Source organism: Oxyura jamaicensis (assembly GCF_011077185.1).
Source record: "Oxyura jamaicensis isolate SHBP4307 breed ruddy duck chromosome 28 unlocalized genomic scaffold, BPBGC_Ojam_1.0 oxy28_random_OJ72636, whole genome shotgun sequence".
Lineage (NCBI taxonomy): Eukaryota > Metazoa > Chordata > Aves > Anseriformes > Anatidae > Oxyura > Oxyura jamaicensis.
The window spans coordinates 1-11,619 of record NW_023304881.1 but is presented as its reverse complement, the minus strand read 5'-3'; the positions used below and the strand labels follow the sequence as shown (position 1 = coordinate 11,619).

The 11,619-nt window shown below is 67.2% G+C and overlaps 2 protein-coding genes across 3 annotated transcripts; one reads left to right on the top strand and one right to left on the bottom strand.

Annotated features, from left to right (window-relative positions):
• The first annotated feature begins 639 nt into the window (after window positions 1–639).
• On the top strand, window positions 640–6,364 carry FSTL3 (follistatin like 3). The gene is made up of 4 exons (XM_035313164.1): window positions 640–824; window positions 3,378–3,593; window positions 4,935–5,162; window positions 5,258–6,364. The coding sequence occupies exons 1-4, from the start codon at window positions 683–685 to the stop codon at window positions 5,308–5,310; spliced, it is 639 nt and encodes a 212-aa protein (XP_035169055.1). The 5' UTR covers window positions 640–682; the 3' UTR covers window positions 5,311–6,364.
• Window positions 6,365–8,570: 2,206 nt separating this feature from the next.
• LOC118158495 (serine protease 57-like) lies at window positions 8,571–10,950 on the bottom strand. 2 transcript variants are annotated; one of them, XM_035313161.1, is made up of 5 exons: window positions 10,412–10,950; window positions 10,117–10,270; window positions 9,780–9,924; window positions 9,177–9,437; window positions 8,571–9,102 (listed from the first exon to the last, which is right to left on the bottom strand). In XM_035313161.1, exons 1-5 carry the CDS (start codon window positions 10,476–10,478, stop codon window positions 8,776–8,778), a joined length of 954 nt encoding a protein of 317 aa, XP_035169052.1. In that variant the 5' UTR covers window positions 10,479–10,950; the 3' UTR covers window positions 8,571–8,775. The 2 variants fall into 2 exon arrangements, with proteins under 2 accessions (XP_035169052.1, XP_035169053.1); XM_035313162.1 differs by having other exon boundaries at window positions 8,571–9,072.
• Window positions 10,951–11,619: the final 669 nt, after the last annotated feature.

The window sequence follows — 11,619 nt, the reverse complement described above, 5'->3', positions numbered from 1 at the left end:
GCAGAGGCGGAAATTGCAAAGGAATCACTCACAAAAAAAAAAAAAAAAAAGTATAAATGATTTGCTCATGAGGTTAAGGAACAAACAGGCTTTTGACTCAGTGGGATCAGATGCTGCTGGGCTGGCTGCGTCCCAGGGGCTGTGTCAAGTGCCCTGTTTGCCGGCCGGCCCCGCACAAAGGCGGTGTGTGTCGGGCTCCCGCACGCGGGGTCGGTCCCTCCGTGGGGACGCTGGTGCACGCCGGGGGACGCCAGCTCGCGGTGCCACGCAGGCACCACCGGCCCTGCGCTCACTGTCCCCGCTCACGGCAGGGAGCGGGCTGTAGGGCTCGGTGCTGGCTCGCTGGGCAGGCAGCTCCCGGGGCATCGCACCCACGGTGCTGCTGGCGGGGCTTTGGGATGCTGGCCGGGCTGCGTGGAAAAGCGCGCGGTGCCAGGGCTGGCACGGTCACTTGGCCCAGGACAGGTCCTGTGCCAGGGCGAGCACAGCACGGGCACCGTTAGTTCCCCCGAACGCCGGCCCCTGTGCACCAGCCCCACGCATGCCCTGGTGGTGAGGCGGGTGGCAGGGCCACGCTGGGGTCTCGCCGCCCTTTTCGCGGTGCGCCGAGGCCGCCTCATCCTCTGCCCTCTCTGCAGGTGGGATCTGCTGGCTGCAGCAGGGGAAGGAGGCCAAGTGCACCATGATCCTGAAAACGGGCGTGACGTGGGAGGAATGCTGCGCCAACGGCAACGTGGACGTGGCCTGGTCTAATTACACCTACCCAGGCAACAAGATCAGCCTGCTGGGCTTCCTGGGGCTGGTGACCTGCCACCCCTGCAAAGGTGAGCGCGGCCGCTGCTGGGCACCCGGCTGGGGAAGCCCCTGGGGCTGAGCCCCGTGCTGGGGAGGATGCTGAGCTCACAGCGCCAGCTGATGCAGCAGCGATGGGGCTGGGCTGGGGCTCCCAGTGCCTTCCTGGGTCCCCTGGAGGGTGCTGCCGGGGGCCTGGGCTCGTGGCGCAGCTGCCAGCCCCGGGTTGCTCTCATTTAATGCGCGCTTTTGTCGCGGGGCAGCGCACCCTGTCCTGTGGCTCCCAGGCTGACAGATTGCTGGGGCTGGGGCCTCCTGGCCCTGCTGCCCTCTCCAGGTCTGGTTAAAGGGAAACTTCTTTCAGTTTTTTTTTTAAGGGAAAAAGATCTATTTCTTCCCCTCTGCTCCCCCTTCCTCCTCCCAACGTCTCCAAGCGCGTGTGTGTGAAATGGTTTTATATAACGGGCAGCTCCAGAAATGGAAACTCTCCAGCTGTGAGTTCCAGGCCCTCCAGATGTTTTGGCGCATGCCGGAGGCACGGATCCCCTCGTCGCACTTGCATGGCCGTGTGAGAACATGCTCGAGGACCTGCTGACCACAGTAGTCAGGAGCAGGTCTTTGGAAGGTCACTTCGTTATTTGCTTAAAGCGGGGCGAAAAAAAGGCTCTTAACAAAACAGCCTCTTCCAGCGCCTCCACGCCGCCCCTCGGCGCTGCAGTCCCCAGCGAACTCCTCTGGCCTCGGCCGCCCTGGCTGGGCTCGAGGACGCATCCTGCAAGGTCCTGGCCCTGGCATTCTCCCCGTGGCAGCCAGGGAATTTGGGCAGTGCCAGGGGCACCGGCACCAGCTGCTCTCCCAGGCTGGAGGGGGTGGGCAGCCCTTGGCCAGGGGGGTCTGCAGCGGGGCTGGGGGTGCGCAGGGTGGCCGCAGTGGGGGGGGTTACGGCTTCCCTGGGTCAGAGAGCGGTACCTGGGTGGAATCCAGCCAAGGGAAAATGGATGGGGAGCCCGGCTGGCATGTACGCCGCCGCTCTCCCCCCCTCAGAAAGCCCTGCCGGTCTCGTCCAGAGCTGGTGTGCACTCCCCGCCAGGCTCCAGGGGCTTGGGAGAGCCGGGCAGCCGGGGCAGCGCCGCATGCCCACTGCGGGCTCGGGTCAGCCCAGGACAAGGGGGTCGCAGCTGCCAGCCCTGCCGGCAGCCGGGGCGGTTGAGCCCTGCAGGAAGGCGCTGGCCGGGCCCCGGGGGAAGCACCACGGCTCCAGCGGGGTGGCGAAATTCCTGGCTCCAGCTGCCAGGGACGCGGTGTCCCCCCCAGGGACGCAGCGCGGATGGGAGAGCCAGGCCACGGGGCCAGGTCACAGGCGGATGCTCCTGCAGCCTCACTGCCTTGCTGAGATGGGATGGACGGACGGACAGAAGGGTTGTGCCGTGCTGCTGCAGCGAGCGTCCCGTGTGCTGCTGGGGCCGGGCCCCTCCGTGCCCCGTCTTGTCCCTGCTGTGCTGCCCCTGCCCTCGGAGCCGTTTTGGGCAGGCCCCAGCTATGGAAATCAAGGAGCAAACCAGGAAACCGCCCGTCTCCCGCGTCTCCCACCAGGGAATTTCCCCTGGGAACTCTGGGCCAAGCAGACAGGGGATTTCCCCTTCCCCCACCTCCCCCTGCCGTCTCCCCAAGTGACCCCGTCTTCTGCGGGGAAATCCCCCTGCTTTATCTCCAGGCATCTCCCCGCTGACATCTTCCCAGCACACACCCTGTCTGCGGGAATCCCTCCTGCTCTGGGGTAAATCCGGGCCCGGGGCTCTCTTCCCTCCCCGCTCCCCTCCCGTCAGGGTGCAGACAGACCTGGGTCCTGCCTCCCCCATCCCCAGGGCTGCCCGGAGTCCCTCTGGGGTGGCACTGGGGGTGTCTGGACACGGGGTGAGGGGCTGGCAGCCACCCCACACGCTGCTCCCCTCCTGCTCCCGGCGCAGGCAGCGGCGTTGGGGCCGGGCGGCCCCTCTCTGTCCCCTGCTCCCTGGGGGCCGCGGCGGCCCCAGGGCGCTTTGAGCCCCGCCGCCGTCCTCGCGGGGAGGCGACCCGCGGGACAATGTGTCCGTCTGTCTCGCCTGCTCCCGCCGGGAGGCGGCCGGGACGGGGGATCTGCCGCTCGCTGCTGTGACCCGCTCTTGTGTTCAAGTCACGGAGGCCTGGAGCAAAACAGGGCTGGGTATTGTCTGATTAAAGCGGAGTTCTTGATTGCCCAGACAACTTGCAAAGCCCAGTTCCTTCTGGAGGATCTGGGGCCTTACAGAGATAGATTTTTTCCATTGCATAAGAAAAAGAAATGTCTCCTTCCAAAAAATAAATACATAGAAATGAATTGGCTGGTGCTGATCTGAGGGCCAGCTCTCTGGCTGGGGTAAGTGTTGGATGATAGCTCAGCGCCGCAGCCAACGACCTGCTCCTTCGCAGCGCTGAGCAGATCCAGATGCTGCTGCAGGCAGCGCTCGCGCGGCGCAACCCCTGCGGGGCCCGGGGGCAGCCCCAGGTAAGCCCCGGCACGCAGGGTCCGTGCCGAGTCCTGATGCGCTGCCCCCCTCTCTCCGCAGAGAGCTGCGAGGGGGTGGTGTGCGGCCCCGACAAGGTGTGCAAGATGAAGCACGGGCGGCCCCAGTGCGCCTGCGCCCCCGACTGCTCCAGCCTGCCCCGCAAGCTGCAGGTCTGCGGCTCCGACGGCTACACCTACCGGGACGAGTGCGACCTGCTGACGGCCAAGTGCAGAGACCACCCCGACCTGGAAGTGATGTACCAGGGCAAATGCAAAAGTAGGTTCGGTCGTGCCCCTGCCCTCCCCATCCTCGCTCCCTGTGGCTCGCATGGCTCCCGGTGCCGCGTGGGTGCGGGAAAAGGAGGCAGCGCTGCGTGGCCCCAGGCTACACGCGCTCGTCGGTCCTCCCGGTGCGCTGCAAGCTCCTGGGGTGAGAGGATGCGTGGGTTGGGCACGTGCTGCCCGCACACCGGGCACTGCTGCACCTCTCCCGCCCTGGGAAGCCGGGTCTCCCATTAGCCCAGCCACCAAGGCTGCAGCTGCTGGAGATGGCGATGCCTTTGCAGTTCCCTCCCCTCTGTGGTGCAGCAGGGGCAGATCCGCAGCCCAGGTTCGCTCTGCCATGCCCCGGCGGGGGGGGGACGAGCCCGGCCCCCGGCTCCCAGCTGCATCTCCCCGCCTGAGCGCTGCGCGGAGGAGTTCACTCGCGGCCGAGCTCGCTGGCCCCGGCATCGCCCCCGCTCCGCTGCCTGCAGCAGGGTGGAGCGGCTCGGAGCTGGCACCCGCTCCGGGGCCCCGGCCCCGGCACCCCAGCAGGGACACAGCGGTGAGAGCCGGGCGGCCGAGGAGCTGCCTCGGATGCCGAAGCTGCTCGTCAGTGCGACGGGGGATTCGGCCTCGCCGCGGCTGGGGAATAGCAGTCCGTAAAATGTCACTTCCAAACATCAAGCCCCTTTTTTGTTGTTTTGTTAAAGAGAGCAGTAATCCTCCTTTCCCTGCCAAGAACTGTCAGAATTATTATGATTACTTTTGCCAGCCCTCCTCTCTGAAATGCTTTGCCTGTCAAGCTCTGGACTGCACAGTAAAATTTGGGGCAAGAAATGTGAGTTGCGAGCTGGGAGTTGCAGATGCCAAGTCTCCTTCCAATCCGGCAAGAAAATAGAGGAAGGAGGAGGGAAGGCTTCAAACGCTGTTTACAGCGTCCGGGGAGCACGCCGTGCCCGGCCGTGCCCCCGCGCTGGCGTGGGGCTGGTGCCATGGGGGCGGCCGGCTGCGCAGGGCCTGCGGGCTGGGGGTGCACGAGCCCCCTGCCCTCATGCGCGGCTCCGAGCCCTGCCCAGGGCCTGATCCTGCCCCTGCACGCTCTCGCCGCCCCTGCTCTCTCTGCCAAGGCACCTGCGTGGGGCCACTTGTCCCAGCCAGGTCTCATCGGCCAAGCCAGGCTCTGGCCCTGCGCCCTCTCTCGGGTGCTGCGGCGGGGTCGTCGGCTCCCCACGGCACGGACGGCTCCTGCTCCCTCGTCCCCCCACGGCCGCTGGCGCGGTGGCAGCGTGCTGGTGGTGCCAGGCCCGCCCTGCCCGGGGCTGCTGAGCTGCGTCCGCGTTGTGCTTCCCCGCAGAGTCCTGCTCCAGCGTGGTGTGCCCCGGCACCCACACCTGCGTGGTGGACCAGACGGGCAGCGCGCACTGCGTGACGTGCCGGACGGCTCCGTGCCCCGAGCCCACCAGCCTGGACCATGCCCTCTGCGGCAACAACAACGTCACCTACCCGTCGGCGTGCCACCTGCGGCGGGCCACGTGCCACCTGGGGCGCTCCATCGGCGTGCGCCACTACGGGAGCTGCTCGGGTGAGCGGGGCGCGGGGCAGCCGGGGCCGCCGGTGTGGGGCTCTGCCCCCCCGCTGCACCCGCTCACCGCTTTCCCCCTTTTCTGCCATTTCCAGCCGCGGCCAAGTTCTCCCTGGAGACGGACAACGCCGAGGAAAACTACGTGTGAATCCTTCCTTCGCCGCAAGGCCGGACCCAGGAGACAGGGGCATTATGTGTATATTGTACAAACCATATACCTGATATTTATTAAGATAAAAGGTCCTTATTTATATCTGTGTATGTTATGCAGCCGCAGAGGGCCCGGTTCCCGGCCCTGCCAGCCGTGCCGGGGCTGCGCGGGGCCACCTGGGCTGCTCCGTGCCCGCGGCATCGAGGGGGCGTCCGCACCGCTGCACGCTGCCCCCCCACGTGTCCTTGGACGGCCGCCCCGGGCCTATTTATTTTTGGATTGAATTCTTGGTACTCTGCTGACGTTTCTGGCCGGGACCTCGGGGTCAAGTGGGAATCTGCGCTTTATCTTTCCCCGGAGGGGCTCAGCCCCAGCTGCCAGCAGCAGGAAACGGAGCACGGAGCTGCGCCGGATTGAGACGGATAGATCTCTATTTTTATACGCATATACATACATATATGCACATATATATGTATGTTTTTTTCCCCCGAAGTTTTAGCACGTGCATGTTAAAACTGATGTTAGCTTAGGTTCTCCCAGGCCTGCTCAGAGCAGGCGTCCAGCCCCCTCGGTGGCGATGGGGACGCCGCTCGCCCTCGCTCACCCCGCCGTGGCCAAAACCCCTCGGCGAGCAGCCCGGGCCGCTGCGGGCAGAGGGCTGCAGAGCCCCCACGGGGGCACGGGGCAGGAGTGGCCCCGGGACCCCCAGCCGCGCTCAGGGGCAGGCGCAGCCCCCTCCAGCCCCCCTTTCCCACACCCGCCGCTCTCTCACTCCCTCTGTATTTATTGTTACTTCTCTCTCTTTTTGTGTGCATTGTGACCTGTGTAAATACCATCTCGTCTCTGACACCAAGAAGCTGTTGCCTTTATATAAATATCATATATATAATATATATATATATAAATACCCTATTTTCTATTTTTGTATGACTGTGTTCTGATTCCTGAGGCAGAAGCTATGGGAACATACACATTTCCTATTCCATATTGTTAGGAGCATTTTACAGCTGTGGTTACAATTTGGATTACAATTAAAAAAAGAATAAAAGGTGCTGCGGGTCTGGTTTTGTTGCTCTGCTGTGTCCCACGGGGCTGTGCCCTGGTGCCGGGGGACCTGCAGGGCGGCAGGGGGGGCGTGCACAGGGGGGGCGCCTGGTGCGTGCGGCAGCGTGTCCCAGGAGCTTTGTCCCCTCCGGTAACGGCCGTCCCGGCGTGGACACGGGCCCGAGCTCGCAGCAGCGGCAGCGTCCCCGTGGCGGGGCGGCAGGGAGCAGGTGAAGTGCGCCCTGCTCGGCCCCGGCTCCCCGGCTGCACCAGGCCACCGCCAGCATCTGTTTCAGCTTTGTGTCGGGGTTTTTCCACCCTGGCCAAGTCTCTGAGCAGCAATAAGAAAGGAAAGGGGAGAGAGAGGAGGAAAAAAAAAAAAGAGCAACCAGCAATGCAAATCAAATATGTTCCTAATATCAGTGAGTGCCGTAAGGGTTTGGTATTTCACAAAACAATTCCTGCCATTAATTGAGTCCTGATGTGCGATGCTCCCCCGGCGGACGCAGCCGCAGGAGCCGGGCTGCAGCCTGCGGCTTGGCTCCCGCGGGACGCCAGGAGCTGCGGCCGTGCCCCCGGCCGGGTCCCCTGCCCCGGGGCTGGGGTCAGCGTGCGGCCCGGCCACCCCGACCCGCAGCCCTGGTACCTGCCCCGCTCACCTCTGAGCTGCTCCCTGCCTGCGGGATGGGTGTAAGGGCACGGCCAGGGCTCTGCCAGGGCTTTCCCTGGTGCCAGCGTTTGCAGCACACGGGGCCGGGGGGCTTCTTGCCCCCTTCCTCCACCCACCCCAGTCCTGGCCCTGGGGCTTTGGCCCCGAGGCTGCTGGTGCTGACCCACACCAAGGCTGCAGGCTCGGGCTGTGGCAGCGACGTCGGTGCTGCTGCTGGGCGGGAGATTTCGGCTCCCAGAACACGGCCGTGAGTCGGGCGGCTCCTTCCCTGCGTTTTTTGGGTGGTCTGGGGCGAGCCGGGACAAGCGCCGGGACAAGCGCCGGCTCCCCGGGGTTCCCAGCAGCGTGTGGAAGCCCCGAGGCTGGCAGCCCTTCCCCGGCGTCCTCAGGGCCGTGGCTTCCCAGGGAGCCCACAGGGATTTGGGGCTTCCTTGGAGGCTGGCAGCCTGGCAGGGTCCGGCCTCTGCTCGGTGTCCCTGGTGTCCCCAAGGCCACCGCAGCGAGCAGGGTGCTGGGCTCCCCAGCGCAGGGACCATGGGGACCAGAGGGAGGGCTACTTTCTGGGGACATCTCAGCCCTGCCCTTTGTGCCCCCTGCCCTGCCCAACCGAGGGATGTCCCGTGGCACAGCCGCAGCCCCAGCCTCCCATGGGACCCTCCGCAGGCAGGGCCGCTGCACCCCGCAGCCGTGGCGTGCCAGCAATTTGCAGATAAAACAAACAACCGGGAGCGGGGAACGGCTCCATTGTCCCCAGAGATGGCCGCAAAGCTGGGCAAGAGCCGTGCGCTGTGTGTGTTGGCTGAGACCCCGCCGCAGCTCAACACGTCCCCTGACCCCCGGGGTCGGTGCTCGACCCTGTGCCAGCGGCGTGCTGGGCAGGGGGTGAGGATGGAGCCCCCCGGGGGCGTCCCCGGCCCCTCTGCCAGCGCGGGGTGGGAGCGGGCGTGCTGGGAACCTGCCCCGGGCCGTGTCTGTGGTTCTCATGATGGGGGGTCCCAGAGTGCGTGGTGGGATGAGGCTGGATGAGACAGGGTGGGACGGGACGGGACGAGGAGGCTGCCCCCCGTGGGAAGGCAGCTGCTGGGGGCGCCCCGTGGGGTGGCAGTGCCTGGGTTCAGGCCCCAGCTCATGGCAGTGCCTGGTGCTGAGCAGGGTCTGGTCCTGCCCTCCTCTCCTGCAGCCCCTGCTGCACTGAACCCTGCCCCGGGGCAAGGCAGGGGGTCTGGCTGGGGACAGCACAGAGTGGCTGCGGGGGGAGCAACAGGACACCCAGAGAGGGGGGCTGTGGGGAGCACCGAGCCCATGGCCCCGGGGTGGCACTGCCCATCCTCCCTGTGCCAGCAACGTGGGGCAGGGAAAGGACAGAAGGGAAGCCTGGAGAAAGGAAATCCCGGCAGGAGGTGAGGGGCAGCTGCCCCGGGCAGGGCAAGGTTAAGGTTGGGCCCCAATCACCCCCTTGGGACCAGCTGCCAAGGAGGGATTAAAGGGGGCTGAGCAGCGGGGCTGGGCTCTGCTGGCTGAGCAGGACTGGCAGACAGAGGTCTGGGAAGGTTTTATTGAGGGAAGAGAATGCTGCTGCTGCGAGAGGGGAAGCAAGGTGCTGGGACTCTTTGTACAAGCCGGGAGGGGGCAGGAGGGGGATGCTTGGCTCCTCACTAACAGTCAAAATCAGTCTCCTGCATTGCCTTGGAGCACGTGGGGAAACTGAGGCAGGAGCTGTGAGCCCTCGCTGTCAGTTCCCATCCCCATCAAAGCCCCTGGAGCTGGAGGGGGGCCCAGGAGTCCCAGCCCTTCCCTGCACTCCTGGGAGCTGCCGGACCACTGCGATGCCTCGGCCCCCCTGCTGGCCCCCACAGTCTGCCTGCTCCAGGACCCTTCGCTGCCCCCGGACCTGGCTTGTGCTTCTGCTGCCCCTCGGGGTGGCGGTGCTTGAGCACAATGAGGTGCACCCAGTCGATGTAGTTGGAGAGCTTGGTGTAAATGTCAGGGTACCGGCGGTCCCCGCATCTCTCCCCGGAGAAGGAGACGATGCCGTAAACCTTCCTCTTGAAGATCAGAGGTCCCCCAGAGTCACCCTGCAAAGTGAGGGGACACGAGGGAGAATAGCATCCCCCTGGGACGGCGGGGCCGAGGCTGGGCACGCACTCACCGCGCAGACGCCCCTCAGCGTGGCGTTGCGGCTGGCCCCGCACAGCATGTTGGCCGAGACGCGGCCTCGCCACAGCGTCCGGCACAGGCTGCGCTTGACGATGGCGGTGTCGGTCTCCATCAGCTGCTCGGGGTGCTCGCCGTAGTTGGAGGTGTCCCCCCAGCCCAGCACCAGGCAGACGGTCCCGGGCTTCAGGTCGACGTGCGGCGGGGGCAGGCGGATGCGCTTCACGTACTTGTTCAGCGTGGCCGACCTGTTCAGCTGGGCAGGGAGCGGGGGGCGCGGGTGCCTCCTTGCCTCCAGACCCCCCCGCCCCCCGGCAGCTCCTGCCCCACCACCCTCCCCAGGCCAGCCCGGCTACTGCCGGGGCCCCCTCCCCACCGCCCCGGCCCCGGCTGATTTTGGACCCCCCGCGCCCCGGGAGCGGTCCCGGTCCGGACGGGGGACGGGGGTCGCGGGCAGCCCCCCCGGCCGGGGTCGGCCCCTCCTCGGCCGCCTCCAGCGCCGCTCCCCGGCGAAGCGCTGACACCTAGCGGCGGCCGGGCCGGGCGCGGGGACCTGCCGGGACCCCCGGGGACCCCAGCGGGGGGGCGCGGGGCTCACCCTGAGCAGGCGGATGTCGTTGTCCACCGTGCGGGGGTCGTAGAGCGGGTGCGCGATGGACTCCTCGATGCCGAAGACCTGCTGGGACTCCTCGGGCTGCTCCAGCCGGTGGGCGCCCAGCACCACGCGCACCGAGGGGTTGCGCCTGCGGCCCCGGGGGACCGTGAGTGGGCACGGCCGGGCTGGGAGCCCTCGGGGACGGACAGGAGAAGGGGGCCGGGGAGGCGGGGGGTGCTCCAGGGCTACGTAACCCCCCCAGCACGAGAGCATCCATCCCTACGGGGCCGCGCCGTGTCCTGGGGAGGGAATTGGAGCCCCCCACCGGGGCGCCGCTCACCTGGGGATGGGGCAGTGAGCCGCCGTCATCACCCACTTGGGCCACACGAGGAAGCCCCCGCAGAAGTGGTGCCCGTCCATCTGGATGGAGGCGATGAAGGGCCAGGAGTGGGGCAGCGCTGCCTTCCCCCCGATCACCCAGCTGCCGCGGGCCCCTGGCGGGTGCAGGCGGTCAGCAGCTGCAGGGGGACCGGGCACCCCAGCACCACCCCCACGTGCTCAGGCTCCAGCCCCAGGCCCCTCAACCCCACCCTGGATGGGGGGGACGGGACCCGCAGCCCCAGCTGTCCCATTACCTGTTGGGCCCAGCGCCGGGAGCAGCACGGAGCCCCCCAGGCTGAGGATGAGCAGCGCAGTGACCATGCTGGTGCGGTGTGGGCCTCTGCCACCTCCTGTGGGGCCACCTGGGGTGCGTGGGGGGGGTTAAATAACCCTGGAGGGGGGTGCTGTGGGCACAGCCACAGTGCGGATGCTGGCGGGTTTCCTCCTCGGGGTGTTGCTGCCTTGTGCAATCACGTTGGAGCGGGGGGCATGGGGAGTGCAATGCTGCGGGGCTGTGGGGGCTCTGCGGGCCGGGGGGGGCTCAGACTCGCTGTCCCCGGGGCTGTGGGGCCGGCCCGGCCTGCGGCATCGCTTGGCAGCCTCCCTTGGAGCTGGGAGGCTGCTTGCTGGGAGGAGAGCGGATTAAGGAAGGAAGAGTGAAAGCAGAGCAGCTTCCAGCCCTGTCCTGGCTGCTCTCGTGCCTTGAGCTAAGCAGGATGAAATCCTGTTCTTGGCGCACTGGGTGCGAGCAGGGCCCTGCCATGGCCCGGGGATGCTCCCCAGGATGTAGCAGCGCCCACAGGACTGGCCGCTGGCCTGGCTGCTACATGCTGCGCCCTCTTCCAGCCCCCTGGACGCTGCCTGGCTCTGGGCCTGTGCCCGTGCCAGGGGGCTGCAGCCCCTGGTCCAGATCCCCAGTGGGTACCCGCTGGGAGGGCCGGGGGTCCGAGATGCGGTGATCCAACGGCTGGGGGTCCAAAGGTTGGGGTGCCCCTGCTGCGGAGCTGGGCTCGCTCCGGGGTGGGTGAGGAGCTCGCGCCCCCGCAGCGGGCAGATTTCTTCACACCGCCGTGGTTTGAGCCTCGGCTCGGGCTTCCTGTGTCAGTTTGCCAGCGTTTACCCAATGCAACTGTCAGCGGGAAAGGGGAGAGCGGAGCGGGGGGGCAGCCCTGGCCCTGCTGGGGGTCGCTCTTGGCACCCTCGGGGTGGTGTGGGGGTGCTGGGAGCGGGGCGTTTGCCCAGGACCGGGGGGGCCCTTCCTGGGGTCGGCGGGGCTCAGCCCGGGGGGGAGCTCGGACAGGAGCCGGCAGCGCCCGCGGTCCCCCGGTTCCGTGCAGCCGGGCCCGGCTTCGGGGTCCCCGCACCCCGAAAGCGGCCGCGGGAGCGCCCGGGGGCGGCGGCGGCGGGCGGGGAGCGCCGCGCCCCGAGGCCGGGTGAGGGGCGGCGGCAGTGGCGGGCCGCG

Excerpts from the sequence above, each read along its gene's own strand:
- FSTL3 (XM_035313164.1), top strand. The coding sequence starts at position 683 with ATGATCCTGAAAACGGGCGTGACGTGGGAGGAATGCTGCGCCAACGGC. Across the intron at positions 825-3,377 it reads GACCTGCCACCCCTGCAAAG|AGAGCTGCGAGGGGGTGGTG; the intron begins GTGAGCGCGGCC and ends CTCTCTCCGCAG. Across the intron at positions 3,594-4,934 it reads GTACCAGGGCAAATGCAAAA|AGTCCTGCTCCAGCGTGGTG; the intron begins GTAGGTTCGGTC and ends GCTTCCCCGCAG.
- LOC118158495 (XM_035313161.1), bottom strand. The coding sequence starts at position 10,478 with ATGGTCACTGCGCTGCTCATCCTCAGCCTGGGGGGCTCCGTGCTGCTC. Across the intron at positions 10,271-10,411 it reads CCCGGCGCTGGGCCCAACAG|GGGCCCGCGGCAGCTGGGTG; the intron begins GTAATGGGACAG and ends TGCACCCGCCAG. Across the intron at positions 9,925-10,116 it reads GCTCACTGCCCCATCCCCAG|GCGCAACCCCTCGGTGCGCG; the intron begins GTGAGCGGCGCC and ends CCGGGGCCGCAG.